The sequence below is a fragment of the Mustela lutreola genome, chromosome 2 (assembly GCF_030435805.1).
Source record: "Mustela lutreola isolate mMusLut2 chromosome 2, mMusLut2.pri, whole genome shotgun sequence".
In the NCBI taxonomy this organism is placed as follows: Eukaryota; Metazoa; Chordata; class Mammalia; order Carnivora; family Mustelidae; genus Mustela; species Mustela lutreola.
Window position 1 is genome coordinate 109,628,583 of NC_081291.1, and position 17,309 is coordinate 109,645,891.

The 17,309-nt window shown below is 39.4% G+C and overlaps 1 protein-coding gene across 3 annotated transcripts in view; it reads left to right on the forward strand.

Annotated features, from left to right (window-relative positions):
• ATP13A5 (ATPase 13A5) overlaps positions 1-17,309 on the forward strand; it is a 103,332-nt gene that overhangs the window by 42,065 nt on the left and 43,958 nt on the right. For all 3 annotated transcript variants that reach the window (XM_059163123.1, XM_059163124.1, XM_059163125.1), the window contains 6 exons: positions 3,389-3,559; positions 5,821-5,978; positions 8,887-9,075; positions 12,808-12,869; positions 14,535-14,685; positions 16,994-17,080. In XM_059163123.1, the coding sequence (XP_059019106.1) occupies positions 3,389-3,559; positions 5,821-5,978; positions 8,887-9,075; positions 12,808-12,869; positions 14,535-14,685; positions 16,994-17,080 (818 nt within the window). The remainder of the gene's footprint in view (positions 1-3,388; positions 3,560-5,820; positions 5,979-8,886; positions 9,076-12,807; positions 12,870-14,534; positions 14,686-16,993; positions 17,081-17,309) is intronic.

Consider the following 17,309-nt stretch of genomic DNA (forward strand, 5'->3'; position numbering starts at 1 on the left):
CCACTTCACAGCAGCCAGTGCTTCCAGGTCCCAGAAGTCAGCGGAAGTTGATGATGAGTGTTTGTCCTTCTAAAACACTCTCCAGACTCTTTAGACCTCTAAACATTTGTAGGCAAATCACTCTTTCTTGGGATTCTGAGAAAGGCCAAGCACGAGACTCCTCATTAATATGTGAATAGCGTAAAAGAGCCTTGAAAGTCATTTCTGTGTTAAAATCATATCTGATTTGAATGTTATCTTTGGAACATTATCTCCAAATGACTTCCATCTCTGGTTGATTGAATGCCTGCCTGCCACTAGAAATGTGGGCAGTGTGTGCAGAAGCTATCCACTAATATTAGCCTAAGACTGTACTGTAGATTAATATTCTGTGATTCAAAAGCAGAAAAACAGTAGAAACTGTCTCTAAGTATCTGCTTCTATGAAGGCTGATTTCAAAAACAATGGGGATACAGTGATTTGGAGATTTGTCAAAAAGGTTCTATCCCTTTTCCAAAACCACTTAGAACATAACTGGTAAAGCCAAACAAAGAATAAATAGCATAACTGTTTTAAAGAGAATGAGTTAGGAACAATGCTCAGCTAAAGGAATTTCCTGAGAATATTCAAGATCACTAATAAAAATTGTATAGCTTCTTGTACCTTAGGATGTAAAAAATGCATCATGTAGAAAACTAGTTTTGAAAAACCAATCATAGCAAAACCTGGGTAATTGTTTTTATTCAGTTCACCCAGGCATTCAGCAAAAATATGTCTTTTGAACCTATTACATATCAGCAAGGAAAATGAGCAGTATAAAAAGTTATAATGTCCAAGTCCTTGCCCTCAGTTATTACCTAGGAGAGAGAGAACCTGAATTTGTATAAGTATAATCAATATAATACTATTTCCAAATTAGAAATATGACATGTTATTTTGCTAATTGAACATTTAGCAAATGACTGATGGAGTTTTAAATTCATTCTAATGCTTTTTAAATCTGAGAGCTAGGAAGTGTTATTAGCATTTTTATTTTGTCTCTGAAACCTATCCTTTTAAACTCCAAGTTAATTTTCTTTGTATTTTAAATAACCCGTCTTCCTGCTGCTATCAGGAAAAGTAAAGGAATAGTACCAGCAAAGAATGGCAGTTAGTAATAGGATATGCAGTGGCCTGGTTTCGCTGGAATGTGTAGGAAAAAGAGCCAGTGATGCCCAGTTTGTGGTGGCTTTGAAAATCTAGCAAGAGAGAATGTTTGCACTCGGGACCCTTCCAAACCTCATCCTGTTTCTCTTCATCTGGCTATTTACCTGTATCCTTTAACATATCCTTTAACAAATTAGTAGATGCAAGTATTTTCCTGAGTTCTGTGAGCCACTCTAGCAAATTAATTGAACCCCAGAAGGGGATTGTGGGAACCTCAGATTTATTAGTCAGGAGCACAGGTGACAATGTAGATTTGCAACTAGCATCTGAAATGGGGGTGGGGTGGGGGAACAGTCCTATGTGACTATGTCCTTAAGCGGTGAGATCTGATGCTGTCTCTAGGCAGATAGTGTGAGAATTGAATTGCATTCAGTTAAATTGTAGGACAACCAGCTAGTGTCACAGAATTGCTTGTTGTGGGGAAAATCCCCACCCACCTGGCATCAAGAGTGTGTAAGTGAGTGTGATAGTAGCGTCATAGCAAAGGAGACTCATAGGAGGAAGGACTGAAGGTTTCTCCCAACTCAGGAGGTCAAGCCAGATTGTGGGTGAAATACTTACTCATTTAAAAAAGAGGTATTAATTCTACTGTAGTCTCAAATTATTATTATTAAAATGTGTTTCGTGTCAAGGGGCTAAGCAATTACAGGTAATCTATTGATAAGGCAATCACCATGAGCCAACAGTTACCAATGAAGCCTTTGGAATCCAAATGCAAGAGTCCAAGAATGAATCAGTGAAACCCACTCACAGGCAAAAGCAGTAAGAGTTGGAGAATCAATCTGTGAGAGGGAGAAGCATGGGAAAAGGTGGTGATACTGAGACTGTAAACAAAAGGATGGTACCATAAGTAGTCAGGAGGACGTTTCATGATGAAAATATTAGTATAGATTGTAGATATTGTAGATATGGTGACTTGGGGATGCTAGTAAGATATCCAGATTGGGATGAACAACCCACCACTGGGAAATAAAAAACAAGAACACAGGAGGGAGGGAAGATGAAGATAGATGTCATTGATCTAATGATTTAGAAGTATTAATTAATGAGAATAGAGCTGAGATGATGCGGAAAGAAAAAAAAAAGATGTCCTGTTATATTGGTTTCTAGTTTTCGCTACAAGCTCCAAAAACATCATGAAAAATGTTTTATAGATCGTATGAGGGTGTAATTTCTTGTTCATCTCTGTACTTCTAGGACTCTACCTCTACTGTCACACTCAATGTTCCAAACATCCTCAGCCATCTTTAGTGCCCAGAGCATAGCAAGCTCTTGCTGTCATTTCTTCCAAGAATACTTTCCTCTTCCCCTTGATCTAGCTGGCCTCATTTCCTTTTGAGTTGTCATTTATTAATTGTCCAGGACCTCTTTCCTGGCTAATCCTCTCTTGGGTTAGATCTTCAGATCACCTGGTACTATTACAAAAATACTTCTCTTATTGTATTTTTATTAATTATATACTACTTTTTATTGGCTTAGCCCCTGGGCCTCTGAGGGCAGGATTTCTTTTTGTCTTGTTTATTAGTATATTTTTAGCACCTAGAGCAGTGCCTGGCACAGAAAAAGCACTTTTTGTTGAATATTTGTTGAATGAATGGATGAATGGACCAATAAACAAGTAGATGAAAGGAAATAATAATAGTTATATACATTTTTTTAAAAAGATTTTTTATTTATTTGACACAGAGAGATCACAAGTAGACAGATAGGCAGGCAGAGAGAGAAAGGGAAGCAAGCTCTCTGCTGAGCAGAGAGCCTTATTCGGGGCTCAGTCCCAGGAGCCTGGGAACACGACCCGAGCCGAAGGCAAGGCTTAACCCACTGAGCCACCCAGGTGCCCCAGTTATACACATTTTACTTTATAGTTCATTCATTGCCTAGCATAGATCTGGGCCAAAGAATACTAGTGTGGACATTTAAGTGACAATTCCCTTTGCTAAAATGTCCTGCTTTTTAAATTATAACAGCATCCCATGCAGACCAGGTATGGAAAATATAGGTAAATTTAAATTAAGTAAATATCTGATATATAGCCAAATATACCACTGCTTACATCACCAGCATCCCTGAGAAGTCATCTGACTCAGGGATGCTAAGTAAGACCTGAATAGCTGTGTTTGTATACTTTCTTGAAGCTGGAAAGTACCAGCTCTAAATGACAACCTGAGATCACATGGAATCAACAAAAGACAATCTTCTTCAGGAGAAAGTATACCTGTCACAAAGACACCATTGCCCCGTGTGGACAGCACCATGGCCTGGAAATCCCACAGCTTGGAAGATTATCGGAAGCATGTCCTTTTCTGTGGGACAGACGTTATCCAGGTCAAGCCGTCTGGGCAGGGGCCAGTGAGAGCAGTTGTCTTGCAAACAGGTTGGTAGATTCCACTTTTGTAAATTTAGTTCATGATTAGAAGTGGGGAAATTAGACTGGAACAATTTTGTTTGGGAATATGGAATTTGCTACATTCTGGTAATAACAGCCATACTCATTTGTAGTCGGGCTCTTGTTGTTCTAAGTTGCCACCATACCCAAATGAATGGTTCGTCGTTAAACCATGTGTCTATGATGAAGCATATACAGAGATGAAGCAGATTTCCTCAAAGGCAAGACTATGTTATTATAGGTTTATTTGTTTGTTTTTGTTTTATGGCCACGTGCTTCTTTTCTTTTCCTTCTATACCCACTCTGAGTGATTACCAAGAAATCAGTTCCAAAATCATTGCTTGAGGACTTTTTCCTTTTAAAGTGCTGCTTGCTAGATATTATTTCAAGATCCCTGCTGGATACCTCCACTTAGTTTCCCTACAGACACTTCAAAGTGGAGGCATCTAAAGCATTCATCCTTCTCTTTCTGTTGACGGCTTTACCATCTAGCCAGTCCTTCCACATCACCCTTAACTCCTTACTTTCTCCCGAACCAAGTAGGGCACCACATCCTGTTGATTCTACAAATACCTCCCAAGTCCTGTCTCTCTCTCCTTCATCCCCACAGCTGGTGTTTTGTCCAGGCCCTTCATCATCTCCTGTCTAACTATTACAAGAGAAATGTTTTTTTGACTGTTCCATTTGAGCTTTGGCCTGAAATACTTTGTCTTGACTTTTATTCTGTCTATCCCTTGCTCTGTCACCAAGTCATATTTCTTAAAACATATTTTGAAGCAGTTTATTCACACCATGCTCAAAAACTTTTCAAAACTATTAATATTATGCCCAATCTTTCATATTACATGATGCAGCCAATACCTTCCATGACCTATCCTAGGTTGCTATATTTACCCGTGATCTTTGTTTCTGCCAGCCCACACAAGTACAAATTCAAAACACTTCGTTGTCTCAATGTTTTAGTTAGGCTATGATTCAATTGTTCTACCTTATTTTTTTTTTAATTAAAAATATCATTTTGTTTCAAAGTAGTCAATAGGCATAAGAAAATCTCTCAGCTAGCTGATAAACAAGAACTAATGGATGGTAATCATGGAAGCACCCTTATCTGAGCTTGTAAAATGCTGAAGCAACAGGTTAGAGAAAGCTCTGCTCCTTTTCTCCAAAGCCTACAAAGCCATGCTTGAGGATCCAAGCAAGATGTTCACAAGGCATAGGAATTAAAGCATTTCACACTTAAAAATAGTGACCTATTTCTGGTAGTCAAATTTTTTTTTTTTTTGGGCCAATGACTTAAATTTTAATGGCTACCTACAAAGTGCTATGCCCTGGGGGCTAAAGGAAAAAAAAAGAGATACTCCTTGACCTTAAAGAAGACTGTGGTCTGGGGCAGGAAACACGTGAATTTATAGCTATCTAAACAAAGAACAGTGATAGATGTCATGTGATTAAGTATTATAGGGACTCCAAAGAAGGGGAGAAATTATTTTTGATATGAAGTTTGGTATGAAGTCCCATATTTTGATATGGGAGTAGAATTCAGGAAGCATTTTGTTGTTGAGGTGGCATATTGAGCCAAGCCTGATAGAATGGGAAGGATTTAGCCAAGCTTATCACAGAGCTAAAAAGATCCTGATCTGTTTCTGCAAAACACAAAGGAAAGAATGCACTGGAGTCTTCTGAGAGCAGTGTTAGTTAAAAGTCTAGCAAGATAGTAGTCTACTGGATTGATGGGGCTGCGAATGCCATGCCTAGAAATTTGAACTTTATTGTAAAAAATGGAGGCTCTGGAAGGTTTTTGAGCATAAAAATGACATGATGAGAGGCACATATATTTAAGAAATCACTTGTTTTGTGCTTTCCTTTTCTCTTAATTTTCTATTGTTTTCAACACATATTTGAGTTTTAAAGTCTTCTTCTCTCAGCAGCTCATCTTCTCTGGTGACTGCATCTGTCGGTTCCTTAGTCTTCTTTCCCCCAGTCATGTGCTTGAGTGAGGAGCTGCACTGTGTGAGCCACTGAAACACTGACTTCCAGAACAAATGAAACTGAGCGGGGCTAAGGAGTGCCATTTATTGTTCCTGGCAATCTTGTAAGAATAATAAATATAAATATACTTTTAGCAATGGTGTTTTCATTCCATATTCAAATGACACTATTAACCAATCCTTAACTCGATGCAAACCATTTTGGGTTTGGGGGAAACTGTATTAAAGGACCTTACTCCACCTCCAATTATCTTTATGTAGGTTACAATACTGCCAAAGGGGACTTGGTAAGATCCATCCTCTACCCTCGGCCTCTGAACTTCAAACTATACAATGATGCCTTCAAGTTCATAGTGTTCCTGGCCTGCCTTGGAGTAGTGGGTTTCTTCTATGCCCTTGGTGTATATATGTACCATGGAGTAAGTATTGGGGGTAGGGTTTTTAATAGCGAAGCTTTCTCAAGGAACTTGACCTAACTCAAAAGGATTAGATAAGGTTACCTTTTAGCCCCATCATTCTGTGAGTCAGCATGTCCAACGGAGCTTTCTTAGATGACTAAACTATTCTATACATACACTGCTCAATTTGGTAGCCCTTAACCACGTGTGCTTATTGAATGCTTAAACTGTGGCTAGTATGACTGAGGAAATGAACTTTCAATTTTACTTCATTTTAACTACTTTAATTAATCAAATTTAATATAACTAATTTGATTATTTGATTAATTTCAATTTAAGTGCCCATATGTGGTTAGTTAAAATTGTATTGAATAACACAGCTACGAAAAGTTGCAAAGTTCATAGTCCTTTCACCATTTTGATGGAATGAGAGGTTACTGTGTGTGTGGTATTTGCAATACCGAAGCTTCAGAGGTAATACATGCTTCTCAAGTCTGATAGGATGGAGGGGACTTAGTCAATCATACCAGAGAGCAGAAAGGGCATACTAATTAGAGTGAGCAAAGGACAAAGCAAGAAATGCAGATGTGTCTTCTAGAAACAGTAAGCAACTGAGACATTAAGTCTAGCAAGGTAGAAATAGGTCACATGGAAGGGAATCTTCAATTCCATGCCTAGAAATTTAGGATTATTTGAGAATGTTGAAATATTTGAGAGTGTACATTGTCCAAGACATACCTGACAGGCTATGTAGGCAATGAATTGCTCTGTGTTCTGTTGGGTTCCAAAATGGAATTAAATGTCCACTTTTTTAGGGGTGCCTGGGTGGCTCAGTCAGTTCAGGGTCCAACTCTTGATTTCAGCTCAAGTCATGATCTCAGTTGTGAGATCAAGCCCTGTGTCAGGCTCCACCCTCAGCTCTTGAGATTCTTTCTCTCCTTCCGTCCTCACATTTTCTTTCTCCCCACTCACATACTCTCTCTTTTAAAAAGAATAAAAATTATAAATGTCCACTTTTACAGAACTGTATGTGGCCTGGATCCCCACTTTCTTTTAAGCTTCATGGTATCTGGTTTCATTTGATGTCCCTCTTAATAGTTGTGTTGGCTGGACAGAGAAGTAGATGACCTCTGAAGTCCTTTCTGGTCCTGAGAGTCTGATTTTGTGGTGAATTGTGTGGTCCTTTCTGTAAGACATATTAGGATCTTAAGAATGTGAGCTCATAGGGAAGAAGAAAAAATTATGAATAAAAGGATCTAAACATAGATATGAAACTGGGTATGGGTGACCTAATTACAAAGCCCAAATTGGTAACTTTAGTGCATTCTATGTGTGTTATTGGGGAGAAGGGTAAATATTGCTGGGGATTCACAAGAATTTCCAGGCAAGGTTCATGCTCACACTTGCACTTTGGGTAGTCATTTCAGTCTGATATAAGCCCCCAGGGAGTATTTCTAGGTAGGAGAGGGCAAAGGAAGTCCTGGTGTAATGGTACCAGTAGAATAGATCTTGAAAAGAGCTCCAGCCAATGGGACTGGAACTTGAGACAATGTGCCAGTTTTATATGGGGAGCAGGAGTGTTGAGCAAGAAAACAAGTAAAAAGTCCCTGCAGTGTTTGGGAATGAAGATTTCCTGGGTGAGACTCATTATCCAATATACACCAAAATAATGACACTAATCACAAACCCCGTCTTCTTGGTCATAACCTGGGGCTCTGTTGGCTGCTTCTATTTGTACTGGCTCAGGACTTGACAGGGCTGAGTCCTCAGGGTCAACACTCCACAGCTGTAATTGAAAAAAAGCAGGAGTTGATGGATTTTGTAATAAATTTGAGATTGAACCAATGATGTATCGAGCAGGCATTGTTACTGAACTTGAACCTGAGTTTCCAGTACTCAGAAGAGGATTTTATGGCTGAAATTATGGTTGATTTCATCAAAATCTAAGGTAAAGCCAATAGTATCTAAAGTATTTGAAACATACAACAAACCACCCTGTGATTTGATCTTGGCTCCACTCTCATCAGTCATGTGAATTCCTGCAGACTTGACTGGGATTTTGACTTGATGAGAACCGGCCAAATAATACAACACAATGGTCACATATTTGTACCCTGGAGTGGGACAGACTAGCGTTCATATCCTCACCATTTAATTAGCAGGTGGATTGAGGAGTTATTTAATTTTTTAAGCTTTGCTTTCCTTATCTGTTAAATAGAAAAAAATAACAGTATTTACAACACAAGGTTGCCATGAGAAATCACTAAATAATGTATGTTGATTAATACAATGCCTGCCCCAGAACATGAGTAGTGAGAGCAAAGTATTTTTACTATTGACCTCCCTATAACAGATAATACATGCTGAGATCTTAGCAGAATCTTGGTCATCATCTTTATCAGGTCACCATGCATTTCTTATATGTGCTGGGTACCTCCTCTCTGTCAGAAACTGTGCTAAGACTCTGTATCTAGAAATGAATAAGATGAACTTGAAAATGACTTCAAAAATGTATAAGCTAAAGCTGCTTGCCCAAAGGAGTTTGGAAGCTTTTGAGAGAGATTTATAACCTAACCATCAAGCTGGTGTGTGAAATGTTACAAATTCAAGGTGGTCTCTGTGCCTGGGAGTCCAGACAGTGTGTTATGATGAGCAGAGGAAGGATGGTGCTCTGGGTGGAGAGAATGCAAAGTTAAAAGAAACAGAATCATCCAAGGGCAGGATGGATGGACATAGAGTAGGGATCAGAGTCCCCTTTTGTTCTCAGTGGGAGACAACTTGTCTATTCCTTAGGCACACCCAAAAGAGCTCTTAGTCCCACCAAGAAAGCCAGATCACTTTGAATACTCTTGTGGTATTATAGGAGATAGGGCCAGAGAGGGTGCCAGCCTGCTCTGCTGAGCTAATCTGTATGTCCCTCCCTCCCCAGGCTTCTTCAAGAGATACCACAACCATGGCCCTGCTCCTCTTCACCGTTACTGTCCCTCCTGTGCTGCCAGCTGCCCTGACCACAGGCATCGTGTATGCACAAAAGAGGCTGAAGAAAAAGAAAATCTTCTGTATCTCCCCACAGAGAATCAATATGTGTGGGCAAATAAACCTCGTGTGCTTTGACAAAGTATGATCTAAACTTTCCAGGTTGGAGGTTAATGATTTCAAGGTACAGCAGAGCTGGAAAAGGACTCCAAGAATGCTTGGCTCACTGCACTCATTTTACAGATGGGAACACTGAAGCCAGAGAAGGCCATACAGTGAGCTAGTGTGAGACCATGTTCTAGTGGACCACTCTACTGTGTCCTAAGGAAGTAGTTTAGCTATCACATCATGAATTCCTTTCCTATAAAATTTAATATTTTTGTGCCCATGTTGGGTTTTAAAACAGTCTCCTATTATAAAAACTTCTATGACTGACTTTTCAGGCAAAAAATGTTGGGACATTTCTGTTCTCTGAAGTGCTTTGTTTGTCCTGTGCTTCATCGAGCATATCCCCTTCATTTCCTCTGCTTCTTTTAAGGAAAGGGAGGGAGGGGACCATGGCTGTTTATGCACTCAGTTTCTCCTTTCTCCTTTGATCCTCAGGTTAGCAAAATTCCACACTAGCGAATATATCCCTGTGCTTAGAGTCCTAGAAGTGGCAGGGGAGAAGTATGTCTAAATGGAGAGGATTGCTACTCTGGGACAGGTTCTAAGACTCCTTCCGGTGCCTCTCCTGTAGGGGATATGGAGGGACCTCAGCCACAGTTGCCTGCTGATCAGATCTTGCCTCTGCTTGGGCAGGTCAGTTTAACTGCTATAACACAGTGGACCTGGCCTGGTTCTTCCGTGTCTCCACTTCATTCCCATTTGAGTAATTGATAAAGGCTTTGCCACTTTTTATCTAATCTGCTTTGGCCAAGAGCCCCGTTAATGAGATATTCCTTGCTCTGCAGAAGTTCTTGACTTAGCTGAGGAAGCAGGTAAAGCAGAAGTGTAGACAATGATAACACAGTGAAATGCATGCTGAAAGAGGTATGAACAAGGCCTTGAGGTGAAGTTACCTGCCATGGGTGAGAGCTGTGGCTTTGGGTGTTATACAGAATGGGACCTGGCCTCAGAAGCAAGCGGTTCAGCAGCACAGTGATATCAAGACCTTTGGCACATGGGGGACAGAGGACAGTGGGGTGTGGCTAGATTGGGGGCTGCATGGTAGGGGGTGCAGGTGGAGAGAAGAGTGAGTCCTATTGCTCAGGGCCTGATGTGCCAAGTTAAGGACTGGAGTTTTGTTGTGAAGGAGAATGGGGGTCTTACCATTTATTTTAAGAAGATGGATGACATTGTTATAGGTGGTATTTTATTTATTTCATCCAGGGTAATTGGTGAGAAGGGACAGAGGGGAGATAGGGCTGAGACAAAAAGCTATCTGGGAACATTGTCCTAGACAAGAAGGGCAAAAATGGAGAGTAGAGGTGGAGGAGTCTAACTCCTGTCCGTTTGAATGCAGTTGGCGAAAAACCAAGAGTAGAGTTCATGGGTCTTGGCCCCGAGCTGGAAGTAGAACAGGTTAGCAGGTTAGTTATTTTTGTTCTATTCTTGTCAAGTTGCCTTTGACAAGAAAGCCCTTAACCCCACTCATCAGGAACCACTAAGGTTAACTTAACAGTAACCTCCTTTTAGTTTTAGGACCAGAGAACAGCCCCTGGGAAGTTTTCTGGCAGGGATTCCCAGTACTTATCCAGGAGCCTCACTAGTGCCTGTAAAATAACGAGATTATAAAACACGTTCATTTCATAGTCATCTGTTTCTAAAACTAGTTCTTCCAGAGGATGTTCATTTTACATCTCTTATAAAGTTTTTTTTCCTCCGCATCCTCATGTGCTCTTTTGCCAGAACAGCTGAAGGACTGCTTCTCAGCAGGCTTGGCCGAACCCCAGTGGCATGACAGCATGTTAGAGTGCAAAGAACTCTGGATTGGGAATCCTCAAAATGGGAAGTCAGATCCTGGATCTGACACTAAGTTTCTGTGTGATCTTTTAAGAGAAAAAGTTTGAACTCTAATAATCTCTAAGTGTCTTTCTAGATTTCACATTGTAAAACTCTATCAATATGCTGTTGGAATAAAGCACCCCACGATGAACTGAAGCCCCATCTACTGTTATTTCCATTTTGAAGACATTCACCACTGGGCTTCTGCATATATCTGTTCCATATATTTCCAGTTTATGTTGCTTTGTTATAAAACAAGTTCTCTCTTTTCTATCCAGTTCATCCTATGCCTGGGCTAGTATTCATGCTAAGAAGTTTGCTTTCTCTGTCTTACTCCCTTTACTACTGCAACTATAATTTACTTTTCTTTCTGTTCATGTCTAGTTTTATTGTATAAAGATCATTTTCGCACAGAGAAATAACACAGTCCCATTCCTGTTTTGTTTTGGTATCAATTCTGTTTTCATGTTCAAAATACTGATGTTTAAAAATATAATCTGATCATCAGGAAAACACTTCAGTTTGAATTAAGCTACTAACTTTTTTATGGAAAAACTTAAGAGGATTTGAAATCTAAACACACAGGTTGGGACCCTTACAAATTGCAGGAGGGAAATGAAGCAAACAGATTTTTGCTGTTGTTCTTCAAGGAATAACTCACACAAAGCATGTTAGCTTTCTGGGAAGTCCAAATAAATTAATGAAACCAAAATTCCTTCATTCTTTAATTGAAAGTCCAGTATGGGTTTTGTCTTTCTGCATATTTTACAAAATTTATTTAACTTTATCTAGACAGGCTGGATTCTGGCTCTTTCTTTTCAACCTGCAGGCCACTGGACCTTGAGGCTGCTCCTTTCATCTCTAACCTGAGAATGTCCTTTCCCTGTTTACTCAGTTGTAAGAATTGGAAGCATCATAAGCACTTCATTGTAAAACATTATGCCTATTTTATGTTTTTTTAATGACAGAAATGTCATTGATAGAAGACTAGAAAATTCAGTGCCTTGTACAGAAATGATTTTAAAAGAATGATGACATAGACCTGGGTGTCAGTATTGAAGGACACACCCCAGCCCTTTGGTAGTGTTCTGTTTAGCCTTGATAGTGCTGAAGCAGTGTAGCCTCATGCTTACTCTGGGTGTTGGCTTCTTGCATAAAGACACCAGCGTCTGTAATTAATAGTGGACTCTGAAGCAAAGAGCAAATTCAAAGTGCTGTGATAGTACTTAGTTTCATGTAGCTTTCTCTGTTACATTATGTGACAAATATCCTCATAACACAGCAAATCAAATTCTCCCAACCATTTTCCTCTTGATCTAACAATAAAAGTCTTTCATGGGCATTAATGAATATTTATTATTAGCACTTCATTATCTCCAAATTCTCAAAGTCCTTTATCAACATTTCATTATCAATCTGGACAGTCACCATGTCACCCATATTTTATAAAACTGTTATGAACCAGATGGCACACTATGAACTAAATTGTCTTGAAAAGAAAGAAAAAATTCTGAACTCTGCTTTAGAAAGACAGCAGGTGCCAACTGAAAAGTCAGACTCGCACTGGTTCTTATTGGATTTCCATTCCCTGAGCACCTACCATTGAACAATAGCAAGTACAATAAGCACACAAAAACAAAACATTTACATTTTATTGTAATGACTAGTATCTAGAGTCATTTAATGATCAACATAGGCTTTGGGAGAATCTTTCCTTGCTGAATCTTTCCTTCAGGTACCCTTCTCTGATTTAAAATTTGATGTTTACAAAGAGGGGCTTTGGACAACTAGATCTACTTTGATTTCTTGGGAGCTTGGGTTTAGTTTAAGTCATGATGTAAGTAAAAGCTCTAAATCTTATGTTAACACCAATTCTAATTTCTTCCAGACTGGCACCCTTACGGAAGATGGGCTGGACCTCTGGGGGACTGTCCCAACTGTTGACAACTGGTAGGTACTTTAGCGAAGGTGGACTGTGGGATTTGTGTGGCTATCTTGGTGCTACTCAGAGCCATCTTTCCAGTGGTGAGGGATGAATGTCACATAAAATATATATAATAATTTACTAGAACTACTTCTCAATTATTTTAATTTGTTAAGTCAAATGAGTTCTAAGTACAGCATCAGACAAGAAAAGTAGGTCTTCAGACTCCACATGAAAAATAGAATGAGCTGGATGAGTAAGGAATTGCATGAATAAAATGGAAGAACAAAGAGTGAAATCAGAACTGTGCTGAATTAAAAACTGCAAAGACTTGCTAGTGGTTAGTGGGCTGGTGGGGGTGGGATTGAGGAGGAGTCCAGAGAAAAAGAGCTCTGTCTCTTCCCTCATAGAGCTCACATTTCATGGGAAAAATGTTCACCTGCCTTCTATGCACAATATAGGCTGTGGAAAGTGCTACTATTAAGACACACAGATCAATATAGAGAAGAAGAAACAATAATGATTGCTTGATATACTACACAGTCAGATTTTAGAATAACATAATAAATGGTAGAAATTAATTTTGAAAATGAATAGAATGAGGAAAACCACGTGACAGAGATACCACTTGAAATAGAATCTTGAAACAGGTATGGCTAAAATTTTTATAGACACGGGCTTAAAGCTGGCCATGGGAGTGGAGACAGCAATCACAGAGATGCTACCCCAGGATCGAGCTAGAGAGGGAAAGGCCCTAGCTGCCTTTGTAGTAGGGATGAGATCTGCCTTCTCAATCCAAGTGCAAATCCCTCAGCCCTTGAGCTCTGGATACTCTACTTTGGTTCCAAACATGGCTCGGTCTCTGTCATTGAAAGAGTCATACAGGAGCTACCCAAGACAGTGATGGGAAGAGTGTAGATCTGGCACAAGATAACAGCAGACAGGCAGTGAGACATGTGAAGATACTTGGGTTCAACCCTACTTGTGTGCTTCAGCTCCTGGCTGCTCAGATGTCTGGTCCAGGCTTTTGTTCAGACAGGTACCACTTTGTCTTCTATTGGCCAGACCAGTGAAAGGGGAATGGGGTGTTTGCAGCTTTTACCCCTCCTCTTCTTTGCTTTCCCCAAGTAAACTTTTGGGGTGTAGAGAAAACTGGATACAGTTACTGTTTGGCTGTAAGATGGGAGGAGGGAAAGGTAAACCCAGCCAACCTATTTGCATAGAGGAAAGTGAACTTCAGATGCTGGATATCCATGCCCAGAATTTCAGAAATAGGACAAAGGGTGAAGGACTGAGTCTTGAGAAACATTTCACAGTCCAGGTGCGCTTTTACTTGAAGGAAAAAGAAACCAGTAGGCAGTCTTCCTTCCAATCCCTGCTACTTCACTGACCCAGAGACCTCTTGCCTGGGGGTGTGGCTTTCTAGAAACTACTCTGAAGAGCTTGCAGGTGTCAGTCTGAGCCTTCCCCTGCCACTCCCACCATAGGGGCTGGCTGCAAGTAATCTGACAGAAGTTTCAGTGATTATATCCGAGTGCTCAGACTTTATTACATAGGGCATGGGAGCTATGGAAGGATTTGAGCACAAGGTTTACATATTATTTAAATTCTATGTTGGTGAGATTTAAGGGGCAGAATGTGTAAAATGATTTTGTTGAGGACCTTCACTTATTAATCATCTTCTCTATCAGTTTTCAAGAAGTCCACAGCTTTGCCTCAGGCAAGACTTTGCCATGGAGCCCGCTGTGTGCCGCCATGGCCAGCTGCCACTCTCTGATCCTTCTCGACGGGACCATCCAGGGAGACCCACTGGACCTCAAAATGTTTGAGGGCTCTGCCTGGGTAAGGTGATAGTTTCTTGGTGTGACTAAATGAGAAAAACCTGAAGAAATTCTTACAGGGAGTGGTAAAGCTTTTCTAACTTCAGTTGAAACCCAGAGAAGACATAACAATATGTGATTGAAGGTCTGACTGTTCCTAAATTTCCGGATCTATACGCAAAAGAACTCTATTAATGAGTGCAACATGAAAGTGTTCCACGATCAAATAATTTAAGGGAACTGCTATTTTAAGAAAGTAAAGTGGATTTCTTAACTATGGAATTTCTTTGATATATTGTGGCACATTATGAATATTCAAGAGTGACTATGGATATGCAGCGTTTATCAAGCCTACTTGACCACAAACTCTTGACAGGCCAAAATATGGTACAATGATGCTCAACACCCTCAGAGAAACAGTAGTCTAAAGCAGTGCTGTTTAGCATGGTAGCCACTAGCCCCATGTAACTATCTATTACTTGAAGTGTGGCTATGCAACTGAGAAACTGAATTTTCAATTTTATTCACTTTAATTAATTTAAATACCAATAGCCATAAGTGGCTGGTAGCTACTGTGTTAGACAGTATAGGTCTAGACACCAAATTGGAAGTCCCCCACTCCAACTGGCTGTTTTCTGAGGTGAGTGTGAATGAGAGTTGAAGGGTACAAAACCATCCTGGTAGCCATCATGACATGGTAGGCAGGCCTCTCAACTCCACCACTTTCTAGCTCTGTGACCCCAAAACCGGAACCAAGACTGTGTCTGTTAACTTCATGTGTGCTCTTGTGATAATGATGCCTCATTCACAGACTTGTCATAAGCATTGAGCTTATGACCCTACAGGGGCTGCTTGCATTGTAAAGTGCCCCATGAGTGGAAGGCACACATTCATTCATTCACTATTTAATTAATTACATTATTCTGCTCTCAAAAAACAAATTTTAAAGCTACTGACAGTGATGCATCAACTACTGGGACAGCATTTAAACAGAATGGTGAAGGGGTGAAAACAAATGATTGCAGGGACGTGAAATACACCTCACAAGAGAGAATTTAAAGATGGAGAGTAAGAAAAGAGCAGCTTTCTCGAAGCAAAAGTAATGAAAGAAGAAACCTAGTTAGCAGGGAAATTTCTGATATCAGGAAGTTAAAATTCGAGCATGTGTTGTGGAGAAATTTTTGACATAAAGACAAAGCAGTGATCACTTTCCTGGATCTTACAGGGGAGTAATTGGTGTAATCCTTATAATCAATGTCTTTAGCAGCATCATTTGAGCTGACACAATGATGAGCTTCTTAGGGTCAATATTTACTGTATGTGACATTGATCCTGGTTCTGACAGTGACTCTTCTCCATCGAGGGGGTTTGATCTATTTGTACAAATTACTTACAAGTTGGGGTCTTGCATGGGAACATAAATCTTTAGTATTAGCTCTATAAGAAGAATTGTCTTTAAGAACAGTGGTATCCACCCCAAACAAAGCATGAAAGTACAAGGTGATTCACTGAGTTTAAAGCTGGGTGAGAAGCAGCCTCCAGTTAAATATCCTTTGGTGGTTAGGAAACTTTCATGAAACATAAGGGGGAGGGGAAACATCCCGGTAGACTCTAAGAATTTTAGCTCTAAAAAGGATATTAGAATATTTTTCAGGAGAAATTTGAGATCTGGAGAAATGGAGTAATGTTTCCAAGGTTAAACAGTAAGTGAAAGAACAAAGGCCAGATGTAGTCTCCTATTTTCTGACTTGTACAACAGATTTGTACAATGGATGGCCTTTTCCATATTTTTTGTTAATATCAGTTTCTCAGATGATATAACTTACACTGTTGTAACATCCAAGGTATACAAACCATTTTCAAATATGCATTCTAATTTGCTAACAACTAACTTGCTAATTCTCTAGCTAACCAATTTGTTTGTAACATAAATATAGAATAAGAAATAACCCTATATTTATCTCAAGATCATGTTTATCTGAGGGCTAATGTGCTCAGCTCTATTAGAGGTAGATCTCTACTTAAACTCTTGTCCAGTTACTAGACATACTAATTAGGAAGAGCCATTGGCCTATAGCTAACATTTCTTCCATTAGTTACTACTTAAATGGTACTCACAATATTTCTGGCTTTTTGACATTCTACAATAAGGTCCTTAATCTTAATCAATGCAACAGAAATTTGACAATGATGGTATTCAGATAATTGACCTAGAAGAGAAAACATGTGAAAAAAACTTTAAAAAGATTAAAATGCTATACAAATGAGAGGTATTTCTTTCTTCTTATTTTTCTCTAAGGAATTTTATGAATGTTTTCATTTTAAAACAGATAATGGAAGATTGCAATGCAGACTATGGCAAATTTGGGATGTCAGATTCAAACATTGTAATAAAACCAGGACCAAAAGCCAGTTGGGTATGATTTGCTTTTTTAAATCAAATGGTTTTTTTCTCCTTGAAATTGGTAAATTTCTCTGGACTTGCACGTATTTTTATATTCCTATTATATTGCCTTCTCCTAACAGTATGCATAGGTTATTCCTGAATATATCTTGAATATATCCTTTAGTTTATTAATGAATTCATGAATATATCCTTTAATTTATTAATGAATCTGTCCTTTAATTTATTCAACAAACACTCAT